General features: G+C 36.6%; 1 protein-coding gene across 3 annotated transcripts in view; it reads right to left on the reverse strand.

Moving 5' to 3' along the window:
* Positions 1-12092, reverse strand: part of Dzank1 (double zinc ribbon and ankyrin repeat domains 1) — a 92737-nt gene that overhangs the window by 18205 nt on the left and 62440 nt on the right. For all 3 annotated transcript variants that reach the window (XM_047542311.1, XM_047542312.1, XM_047542309.1), the window contains 3 exons: positions 5336-5455; positions 4316-4480; positions 2951-3158 (listed from right to left, as the gene is read on the reverse strand). In XM_047542311.1, the coding sequence (XP_047398267.1) occupies positions 2951-3158; positions 4316-4480; positions 5336-5455 (493 nt within the window). The remainder of the gene's footprint in view (positions 1-2950; positions 3159-4315; positions 4481-5335; positions 5456-12092) is intronic.

Here is a 12092-nt window from a genome sequence, read left to right on the forward strand (position 1 = left end):
TTAGGCCATTTGTGCTGCTATAATGACATACCTAAGACTGGGTAACTAACAAACTACAGAAAGAATTCCTCACGGTCTGGAGGCTGGAAGTCCATGATCAAGGAATCAGCAGGTTTAGTGTCTGATGAAGGCTTGGTCTTTGTTCCAACATGGTACCTTGTTGCCCTGTATCCTCCAGAGTGGAGAAATGCTGTGTTCTCACATGGCAAAGGATGGAGGGGCAAAAAAAGGGCCTGAGGTAGTTTCTGCCATCCTTTTTATGAGGCATCCATGGGGTAGAATTCTCACTTTCCAAAAGGCCACACTTTTTAGTACTTCCACAATGGGAATTTTGGAGAGGACACATTCAAACCATAGCAGAAACTGAACACAAAAACCTATAAAAGAATTAATATCACAACCAAGTGAGATTATCCCAGGAACAAAAGATTTATTTGGTGTAACATCTAAAAATAAATGAGTGTAAAACACTGTATCAGTGAAATAAAAAACAATGAATGATATGATTATCTAAGTAGATGGAGAGAAAGCATTTGACAAATCCTAACACTCTTTCCAGAGAAATACACATACACAAAAATCTAGAAATGGGAGGGGAAATTCTCAATATGACAAAAAGCATCAGTGAAAAAACTATAGTGAATATCATGCTTAATAGTTAAAATCTGTGCACTTTCTCCTAAAATTAAAAATAAGACAAAAGATTTCTGTTCTTACCACTTCTATCCAACAGTGTATGGAGGTTCTAACCAGGGCAATTAGGTAGGAAAATTAGATAAAAAACACCCATTAGGAAAGTAAGAAGTAAAACTCTCTCAACCTGTAGATGATATGATGTTGGACACAGAAAATCCCAGGGAGCTCACTAAAAATTATTATTAACTAGTAAGAAAAAGTTCACTAAGATTAAAAGATACAAACAAGATTAAAATTAAAAAATCAATTTTATTTGGATACATGCAATAAACAATCCAAAAATAAAATCAGGAAAACAATTCCATTGATAACAGCATCAAAAACAACAGAAACTTAAGAAAAGAGTTAACAAATGAGGTATGAAACTTATACCCTGAAACCTACAAAGAAGAAAATTAAAGATCTAAATAAATGGAAAGACCCCCAACATGAATCAAAAGATTTAATATTAGCCAGGTGTGGTGGTGCATGCCTGTAATCCTAGTGGCTTGGGAGGCTGAGGCAGGAGGATCCCAAGTTCAAGGCCAGCTTCAGCAACTTAGCAAGACCCTGTCTCAAAATAAAATATTAAAAGGGCTGGGGATGTGACTCAGTGGTTAAGTGCCCCTAGGTTCCAACTCCAGTACCAAAAAAAAAAAAAAAAAAGAAGAAGACAAAATTATAAAGATGACAATATTCCCCAACCTGATCTACAGATGAACACAATTCCACAATTCCTATCAGGACCCCAGCTGGCTTCTTTGTAGAAATGGCAAGTTTATTCTTAAATTTAAATGGAAACTCAAAGACTCAGATTATCCAAAACAATTTTGAAAAGAAGAAAAAAGTCAGAGGACTCACAATTCCTAATTTCAAAACTACAGAGCAACAACAGGTTGGGGATGTAGCTCAGAGGTAGGATGTTTGCCTAACAGATTCAAGGCCCTGGGTTCAATCTCCAGTACAGAAGAAAGAAAAAAGAAAAAAAAAAGTAATTACAGAGAAATAGTAATCAATCATGTGGTTCTGGCATAAGGATAGACATGTAGATCCATGCAATAAAAATGAAATCCAGAGCAAGGCATGGTAGCACACGCCTGTAACCCCAGAGTCTTTGGAGGCTGAGGCAGAAGGATCACAGGTTCAATGTGAGTTTTGGCAATTTAGTGAGACCCTGTCTCAAAAATAAAAAAGAGCCAGGGGTGTAGTTTAGTGAAAGAGTGCCCCTCAGTTAAACCCCTAGTACACACTCACAAAGAAGGAAGGAAGGAAGGATGACTGAGTTCAAGGAAATGTTAATTAAAGTTTAATGATGTATCACTTTCCACCCACTAGAATGATTATAATGAAAAGTCAGATAATAACAAGTGCTGACAAAGATGCAAAGAAAACAGAAACTTAATATACTGTTGGTCAGAATATAAAATCATATAGCCATGATGGACAATAGTCTTATAAAGTTCCTCCATAAGTTCAACATGTTACCATGTGACCCAACAATTGTACCCATAGAAAAACAAATATTCACATCAGCATTATTCCTAAGAGCCCAGAGGTAAAAACAACTCAAATGTCCATTAACCAATGAATGTCATATTGTCCATATCACGGAGTATTACTCAGTCATAAAAAATAAAGTACTGAAACATGCTATAACACAATGAACTGTGAAAATATTACAGTAAGTGAAAAAAACAGATACAAAAGACCATATATTATATGCTTCCATTTATATGAAATGTCCACAATAGAGAAACCCATAAAGACAGAAGATCATTGGTTGGTAGACACTTGGGAGAGAGGATGAGGGGAGTGACCACTTCAAGAATACAGGGTTTACTTTTGGGGTGATGAAAATTTTCTGGAAATAGATAAAGGCATTGGCTATATATTACTGTACACTGAATTGTACACTTTAAAATGGTTAAATGGTGAATTTTATATTATGTGAATTTTACCACAACAAAAAAAGAGATGGATGATGGCAGATAATGATAACAATGTGGACAAACAGAGCATAAGAGAAGGAATCCACATGTGCCATTTGAGTGATGAACTGGACGACAGGGCTGTGAGTTACAAACAGCACAGTATCAAAGTTAAAGAGCCATTACTTATACAAAGAAAATTACTTGAAAAAAGAAGAATGAAGGAACTTACTTCTTATACATCAAAACAAAAGGAAGAAGGAAAAAAAAAAAAAAAAAAAAGAGGAAACACTTGCAGAGGAAGAATGAGATTCCTGCTGACCAGAAGAAAGCATGCTTCGCCTCACCCCTTCCTGGGCTGATGGCTGTGAGGGGAGGTTTGTAGTCGCTCCTCTTCTCTTGCCTCTGCTGTTGAGAAACCATTTCCAGCTCCTTCTTTGCTAGCAGCTTGCCGGATGGGTAGAACAGCCCAACGGTCTGTGTGCCCCTCTCTTTCTTTGTCCCAGCATCAGATCTGGGCAAAGGAACATTTAGGGGCTGCCAGGCAGCTCGGTGCTATGAGCAAGGCAGCAAACACAAAATTTAGAATATACTTTAATTAATCCCTATCTCCATTTTACTTATAGAAAATAATTCTAATCCCAAATGAAAATTATCTCCACAAAACTCTTCTTTGAACTAAAGGGATTTTTCAGCCCTTGCCACATCGTCCTTGCTTTGTCTTTCCTAGCAATTCCCAGCCTGGCCCATGAATCCACTCCATCCCCTTGTCTCAAATTCAGGAAATTAAAGAATGTTTCCTGTCTTACTAAGAGCATGGAAGATATCTATACTCTTAGATCTACAAATCAGTGGAACAAAGACTTCAATACTCAGCTCCTCACACTCAACTACTGGGCACCAACATTTTCTCCGATGCACTCTCCTGTTCAGGAACAGTGTATAGGCTGTACACTGCACAATGTCACTGCATCAAAAAGGGTACCATTCATATGGTGGGTGATGTACATTTGTATATTTATTATGACAGTTTTTCTGGTAGAAGGGGGCATGGAGAAAAGGCCTAATGGCAGTCAAGTGTCTTTAGGAAAGAACATCTTTGTGTCATATGGGATGAGGAGCTGTCCCAGGACCTTTTCATATTTCAATCTGGCTTAAAAGGTGATTAACTCCCTAAAACTATATTCAATGTGCATTTTCTGTAATAATTATTAATTTTTAAATAAAGAGATGAGAAGACACCTGGAAAGTCTTCACCTGGCTTAGAGAAATCCATAAAGGCTAACAAGACACCAGTTATTAGACCTTAATTGCTTCTGAAAATAACCATGTGAGATTTTTGTCAAACCACGCCCAGATGTTATAAATGGCAAAAGCAATCTTACAAACTTGATGTAAGTTTTTAAAAATACAATACAGTAGGGGGAAATTACAATAAAAATTCAAGAGAAGTACCTATCCCATGTATTTGAAATCCATTTCTCCCTTGTGGCATTACGCCCACTGCCTTACAGATGCTATTAGACCTTTATCTACATTGAGCGAATGCATATTTCAGTTTTTGAAGAAATCATCTGAGTGCTTAAATTCTAGTTGATTGCATTTGTTCATAAACCTATTTGAAAGTTCTTATGAAAAGTCTAATACTAGCTGTCTTCCTGGATAATTCACAGGGTGAAATACACTAGTTCTTACTACAGTGGAGGCCTCACCTCAGAGAAAGGTTGAGGTTCCCCAGCAACTGTTGCTAGGCTGCTGTCCCAGCTGAATCTTGCCATGGATTTCACATAAATTCCACAGGAGCCACAGAATCGGGCAGACAGGTGATTGCTGGCCCCACATTTAGGGCAAACAGAGTGGCTTGCAGGAATTTTAAGCTAGGGATAGAAAATATTTTTATAATATTAGACTTATAATTTATTCTCATACCATACAATCTCTAGCCACCAATATAACATGCCCATATCCTCTGACTCAGCAAATCTACCTTTTAGAATTTATAGTATAGATAAACAAGTACTCAAATAAATCTATTCTAGGCTATCTCCTGCATCACTATGACTTTAGAAGATATAACTGGAAACAACCTAAGTGTCCAGCAATAAGGGATGGCCTAAATATATGACAATATGTACATACAGACAGTGGAATATTATGAAACTACTGCAAAGAATGATGAGGTTGCCAACAAGATACATTGCTAGGTGAAAGAAATGGACCAGTGCTCATAGTAAGCACTAGTTATATGTGCACTAACTAGCTAATGAACTCCTCAGAAGCTGGATAACAGCAATTCTAGGGAGAGAAACTGCAGGACTAAGATGAGAAAGGAGCTAACCCTTCTCATCTTTTTTATTATTTGCTTTTTTATTATTTGCATGCAATATTTACTTAAATAAATACATTAATAATTTTGAGTGTTGTGTTTAAAAGGTAGGCAAACAATTCATTTAAGAGCAGGCAATGGTCAATAAATGAGTGAAAAAGATTTAACCTCAAAAGAATGCTAATCAAAATGGTAATGAGAGACAATTCTCAATATAAGAAAATCTCTTATCTGTATCTCCAAATTTTTTATCTCAATACAAGAGACTCTCTTATTTCTGTCTTTACATTTTTAGGTACTGAAATCACAAGAAGTGACTTCAGTGAAACTGTGAGAGAAGAGCCTGGCTCCCGTAGGCTGGTGGAGGAATGCTCAGCTTGGAGAAGCTCAGTTTTAAGATACCCACTGTGGCGCCACACCAGTCACAGAAGGACGCCTCGCAGATGTTCAGGCGACCACAGGAGCAGGAAGTGGTATCTCCTTTCTGTGTGGGCAGAGCAGGGGCTTTATCTCCATTGCACATTGACTGGTGAAAAAACAGCATTTACGGGCAAGATCAGTATTAGATTCGTCAGTCCCCCATCCTAATCCAAAAAGAATAAATCCCCACAATAATGCAAATCCTGCAAATATAGTACTTTTTACCCCACAGGGTAAGATTATGGTGCACTTCACCAACAAATAAATTAGCTCAAAAACACACATTCCTTCATGGCGAATCACAGAAAGTTGGCACAGAAACTGGTGCCTCCCACATCTTGATACCCCTCAGTATCTTTACTAATTTCAAAGGCAGCAAGCCCATCATTGACTTAACACAGCCATATTAATGAAGAGAGCGTATACAGAGAACCAAGCTACCTAAGATACCATGACTGAGGTTTATCTTCTATCCTTTGGTCCTCTAGTTTCCATCGAGATATGTGGATTTATTTTCCACATGTGACACATGAAAATAATTGTTTTATTTTGGAGAAGGAGACAGAATAGTTTCATAAGAATTTCCAAGAGTCTTTCAGGTAGACCAAGATTGGGATTTTTGCTCCTGTTACTCACTCACTAGTGCCATGTAGATTTTCTCACTTCCCAAATTGGGATGATGGTAACAGTGACAGCTACCTGTTCACCTACTATGTGTGGACATTGTTCTGAGTGTTGCCCCTGTACCTCCCGTCAACCCACACAATGATCTGTGAGATGTCATCATCGTCCCAGTTTTACAGAGGTGGAAAACTGGGGCACAGAGAGGGTAAATCCACGATTTGAACCAGGCCATCTGACTCTGAAACCTGACTTTTATCCAGGACTCCACCCAGCCCCATCAATACCACAGCTTCCTTACAGGTTTATAGGAGGTTTCAGATGATTAATGGCAAATAAGTATATAGGAATGCTTACTATAGGGTCAAATTCTCTATGTCATCTTCCTACCATCCCATCTTGCTTTCACTAGATCCTGATTTCTTTAAGAGAAGGGACTATAATTTTATATTTTTTTCCCATTAGCACAATACCTGGTACCTTGGCACATGAAAGTTATTCAAATATTTATTTTTTAAAAAATTTTAAGTTGTAGATGGACATAATACCTTTATTTTATTTATTTATTTTTATGTGGTGCTGAGGATAGAACCCAGTGCCTCACATGTGATAGACAAGCACTCTACCACTGAGCCACAACCCCAGCCCCTCAAATAGTTATCGAATCAATGAATAACTGATTCAATTGATAACTGAATAGATGTATTGCCTTATATTCTACATATAATACTAGGAATGTGCACACCATGGAAAATATTTTCTAACGACAGTTTTCCCTCAAAGACAGCCATTTCAGTTAACTTTATTTGCCCAGATGTAGCCTGATCAGCTTCAGAGTACTATCATCCTAAACAGAAACCTTTCCAGAAAAAGACCATGCCAGCCCCTAACATCTAGAGACCTGAGAAAAGAGAACTCTCTTTGTATGTTTATCTTCATTTCTGGGCAATTAGAGAGACTCCTTCAGATAAATAAAAGGAGACATTCCTTGCAAACTTTCACTTCAGACCTTACATTTCAATTGTCTTAGTGTTAAAGGGTTGTTTTTTTTTGTTGTTTGTTTGTTTTGTTTTTTGGTACTGGAAATTGAACTCAGAAGTGCTTAACCACTAAGCCACATCCCCAGCCCTTTTAATTTTGAGACAGGGCCTGCCCAAGTTGCTTAGAGCCTTACTAAACTGCTGTGGCTGTCCTCAAACTTGCAATCCTCTTGTCTCAGCCTCCTGAGTCACTGGGATCACAGGCATGTGCTACTATACCCAGATAAAGTTTTGATATAAATCTTGTCAACTGGAGTTTCAAAACACAAATACTTCAGACCTTTCATTTTATTGCATCTACTGTTTGAGTGGATTTTTATATAACATTGCTATAAAAAAAGAAAAATTATCTTACCCCATCATATTAATGCTGCTGAACAAAGAAAAAAAACATAAAACTATCAGATTGAACATGCATTGTTAATTCTATGGCACTGTGAAAAATACTATTATTCTGACATCTAAATTCCAATAAACCACTCAGGTAGAAATACAATTTTTAAAACAAATTCAATTTTGGGTTGTCCCTAAAATGGTTTTGCTGATAGAAGAGACCCAGAAACAAATTATATCATTGATAGTTAACAAAATCAAATTAAATAATTTTACTATTTAAGTAGTCCAGAAGACCTGAGGAAAGAATGTCTAGAAAATAAATCTTTTTTTTTTTTTTGGTACTGGGGATTGAACTCAGCATCATTTGATCACTAAGCCACATCCCCAGTCCTATTTTGTATTTTATTTTGTGACAGGGTCTCACTGAGTTGCTTAGCACCCTTCTTTTGTTGAGGCTGACTTTGAACTCGTAATCCTCCTGCCTCATCCTCCCAAACCACTGGGATTATAGGCCTGTGCTACCGCCTGCCAGAAAATAAATCTTTTGACTGGCAACTTACTTAAGTCTATCAGCAAGATCATTCCTAGGCTGATTCTATGAGTGTTTTCCATTTTTATGCTTTTCCAATCTCACTATTATTCTCTGGTGCTTTGGAAAGTTACATGGTATAATTTCATGATGGGAGAATGATTTAAAGTTTGAAACCACATTAACAGACAATATCAACAAAAGGTTATCCTGAAATTGCATGAGATTTGACTGGGTAACATGTGTCTTCCAATAAAACCCACTAGCTCATAAATATGTTTCCACCCTCAGTTTTGTAAAAGAAACACATGTAACAGAAATAATATTTTTCAAGTATATAGATTTTTTTCCTTCTGGTAATGGAGTAAGAACACATAACTATAAAATTTGCTCATAATACATGAAGGTACTGAAGAATGAACAGAAGCAGGTAGACTCAGCAAATACACACAGGAAGAGGTGGGAAATAACATTCCCATAGGATTTATAATGTATATAGGTAATATACATACATACGCATATGTGATGTGTGTATATATGTTACATATAACATATATGTGCTATATGTAACTCATGTATCTCAATCATAAAGGAAGAGAGGAGAAGGAAATGAACCTACATGATACTAAAATCTTGCAATCAATCTTACAGCCTAACAAAGTATATGATGGAACAATTGGGTCAGGAGTATAGTTAGAGGGAGTCTTTATATATATTAATTATATATATTAATATATTTAATACAATTATATATAAATATATAATTAATTATATATTATATATATTAATGACACGATTCCTTGATTCAACAATTGTGGAAGGGTTATCAATCCACTTAACATGTATTACCACACATTTTTTTTGAGGTAAGAACACTTAAAATTTAGTCTCTTAGCAAGTTTCAAATACATAATGTATTGTTACTAACCACAGTCACAACAATTATAATAGATCTCTTGAATTTATTCCTCCTAACTAAAATGTGTCCTTTGACCAACATCTCCCCAACTCTACCACCTCCCAACCTCAGGGAACCATTTTACTCTTGTTTCTTATAAGTCTGATGTTTTCACACTCGACATCTGAGATCATTCTTCATGTGTCTTCCTGTGCTTCCTGTGCCTGGATTATTTCACCTAACACAATGGCCTTCAGCTTCATCTTATTTTTGTAGATGATAGAATTTCTTTCTTGTTCTAAGATTGAACTGTATCCCATTGTTAATATATACCACATTGTCATTAACTGTTGGTCTGTTGATAGACACAGGTTGAGTCCATGTCTTGGTAATTATGAGGCTTCAATGAACAGAGGAGTTAAGATATCTCTTTGATATACGGGCTTCACTTCCTTTGGAGAAATATCCAGCAGTGGGCTTACTGGATCATGTAATAGCTTTATTAAATTTTTGAGGACCACCCATACTGTTTTCCCATAATGGCTGTACTAATTTACATTTCCATTAACAGCATGCAAGGATTCCCTTTTCTCCTGTCCTTGCCAAAACTTCTAACTTTTGTCTTTTTTTAGAATTGGTGTTCTGACAGGCATGAGGTAATAATTGCTCATAGTGGTTCTAATTTACATTTCTCTGATGATTAGTGATGTTGAACATTTTTATTTTGTATGCCTGTTGGTCATTTGTATGTCTTCTGAGAAGTGTCTTCCCAGGTCCTTTTCCAATTTTTCAATTAGGACATTTGTTTTCTCAACACCCAGTTGAGTGCCTTACATATTTTGAATATTATCTTCTTATCGGATGTGTGGTTTGCGAATATTTTCTCCCATTTGGTAGGCTGTCTCTTCATTCTGCTGACTGACTCCCTTGCCGTGCAGAAACTTTTTAGTTTGATGTAATCCCGTTGGTCTATTTTCACTTTTTTTGCCTGTACCTTGCGATCCAAAAACAATCATTGCCCAGACCAGTGTCCTGAAGTTTTCTCCTTATGTTTTCTACTAGAAGTTTTTCAGTTGCAGATCTTATGCTTAAGTCTTTAACCTACTTTCAGTTGATTGTTATATACAGTGTGAGATAAAGGTCTACCTTTATTCTTCTGCATGTGGCTATCCACTTATTGAAGAGACTGCTCATTCCTCAATGTGTATTCTTAGCACCTTCATCAAAAATCAATTAATGGTAAATGCATGATTTATTTTTCTGAGCCTTCTATTCTGTTTCATTGATTGATGTGTCTCTTTTTATGGCAGTAACATGGTGTTTTGATTTACTATAGGTGTGCAGTAAATCAGGCTTTTATCTTTTTGCTCAAGATTGCTTTGGCTATTCTGCATCTTTTGTATTTCCACACGAATTTTAGGATTGTTTTGTCTATTCCTATGAAAAATGTCATTGGGAATTTTGATAGGGATTGTACTGAATCTGTAGATTGCTTGGATAGTATGAACATTTTTTCATATTTTTTATTGATGCATTATGGTTGAACATAATGGTGGGATTCTTTGTTACATATTTATGCATGCACAGAATATTATAATGTATTTGGACAATATCATCCCCCAGTATTTCCCCTTTCTCTTCCTTTCTCCCTCCTCCTGGTCCGTTTCCTCTACTAATTGCCCTTTGATTTTCATGAGATATTCCTCCCAAGCTTTCTCTTCCTTTTTCGTAACTTCCACATATGAGAGAAAAACATATGGCCCTTGACTTTCTGAATTTGGCTTATATTGCTTAACAAGTTCCATCCATTTTCCTGTAAATGACATGATTTCATTCTTCTTTATGGCTTAATAAAACTTCATCATGTATATATACCATTTTTTATTCAGTCATTCATTGACAACTACTTAAGCTGGTTCCATCGTTTGGCTACTGTGGCTTGTGCTCTTATAAACATGGGTATGCATATATCACTATGGTATGCTGACTTGTAATTCGTTAGGATAAATACTGAGGACTGGTATAACTGGCCATATGGTGGTTCTATTCCTAGTGTTTTCAGGAACATCCACACTGATTTCCATAGTGGCTGTAACTAATTTACAATCCCACCAACAGTGTCAAAATTTTCCTTTTTCTCCATGTCCTCTCTAGCATTTCTTATTGTTTGTATTCTTGATGGCTATCATTCTCGGTGTAGTTCTGATTTGCATTTCCCTAATTGTTAATGATGTTAAACTTTTTTTTCCATATATTTGTTGGCCATTTGTATTTCCTTTTTAAAATTTTTTTTTAGTTGTAGATGGAAATGATACCTTTATTTTATTTATCTATTTATATTTGGTGCTGAGGATCGAACCCAGGGCCTCACACATGCTAGGCAGGCGTTCTACCACTGAGCCACAAACCCAGCCCCATTTGTATTTCTTTTTTTGAGAAGTGTCTTTTGCCCATTTATCAATTGGGTTATTTAGTTTTTGGTGTTAAGTTTTTGAGTTCTTTTTTGGTACCAGGGATTAAATTCAGGGGCACTTGAGCACTGAGCCACATCCACAGCCCTACTTTTTTTTTTTTTTTTTGCATTTTATTTAGAGACAGGGTATCACTGAGTTGCTTAGCGCCTCCCCATTGCTGAGGCTGGCTCTGAACTCTCCAATCCTCCTATCTCAGCCTCCCGAACCACTGAGATTACAGGCGTGTGCCACTGCGCCTAGTGAGTTCTTAGATAATATGAATATTAATCCTATGTCAGAAGAGTAGCTAGCAAAATTTTTTTTCTCCCATTCTGTAGGTTCTCTCTTCACATTCTTGTTTCCTTTGCAGTGCAGAAGCTTTTAAATTTGATTCCATCCCATTTATTTATTAACTCTTGACATTACTTCCTGAGTTTTAAGGGTCCTGTTGAGAAAGTTGTTGCCTGCACCTACATCTTGGAATGTTAACCCTACATTTTCTTTTAGGAGTTGCATAGTTGTTTTTGGTTTAATTCCTAGGTCTTTGGGCCATTCTGAGTTGACTTTTGTGAGGGTGAGAGATTCTTCCATAAATGGATAACCAGTTGTCCCAGCACCATTTGTTAAAAAAGCTGTCTTTTTTCCAGTGCATGTTTTTGACACTTTTGTCAAGGATCAGATGACTGTATCTGTGTGGGGTTGTCTCTGTGTCTTCAATTTTGTACCATTGGTCAATGTGTAGTTTTTATGCCAGTACCATGTGGTTTTTGTTACTATAGTTCTGTAGTATAATTTGAAGTCAGGTATTGTGATACTTCCACCATTGCTTAATTGATTTAGAATTGTTTTGGCTATTCTGCGTTTTT

Source organism: Sciurus carolinensis, chromosome 2 (assembly GCF_902686445.1).
Source record: "Sciurus carolinensis chromosome 2, mSciCar1.2, whole genome shotgun sequence".
Taxonomy (NCBI): Eukaryota; Metazoa; Chordata; class Mammalia; order Rodentia; family Sciuridae; genus Sciurus; species Sciurus carolinensis.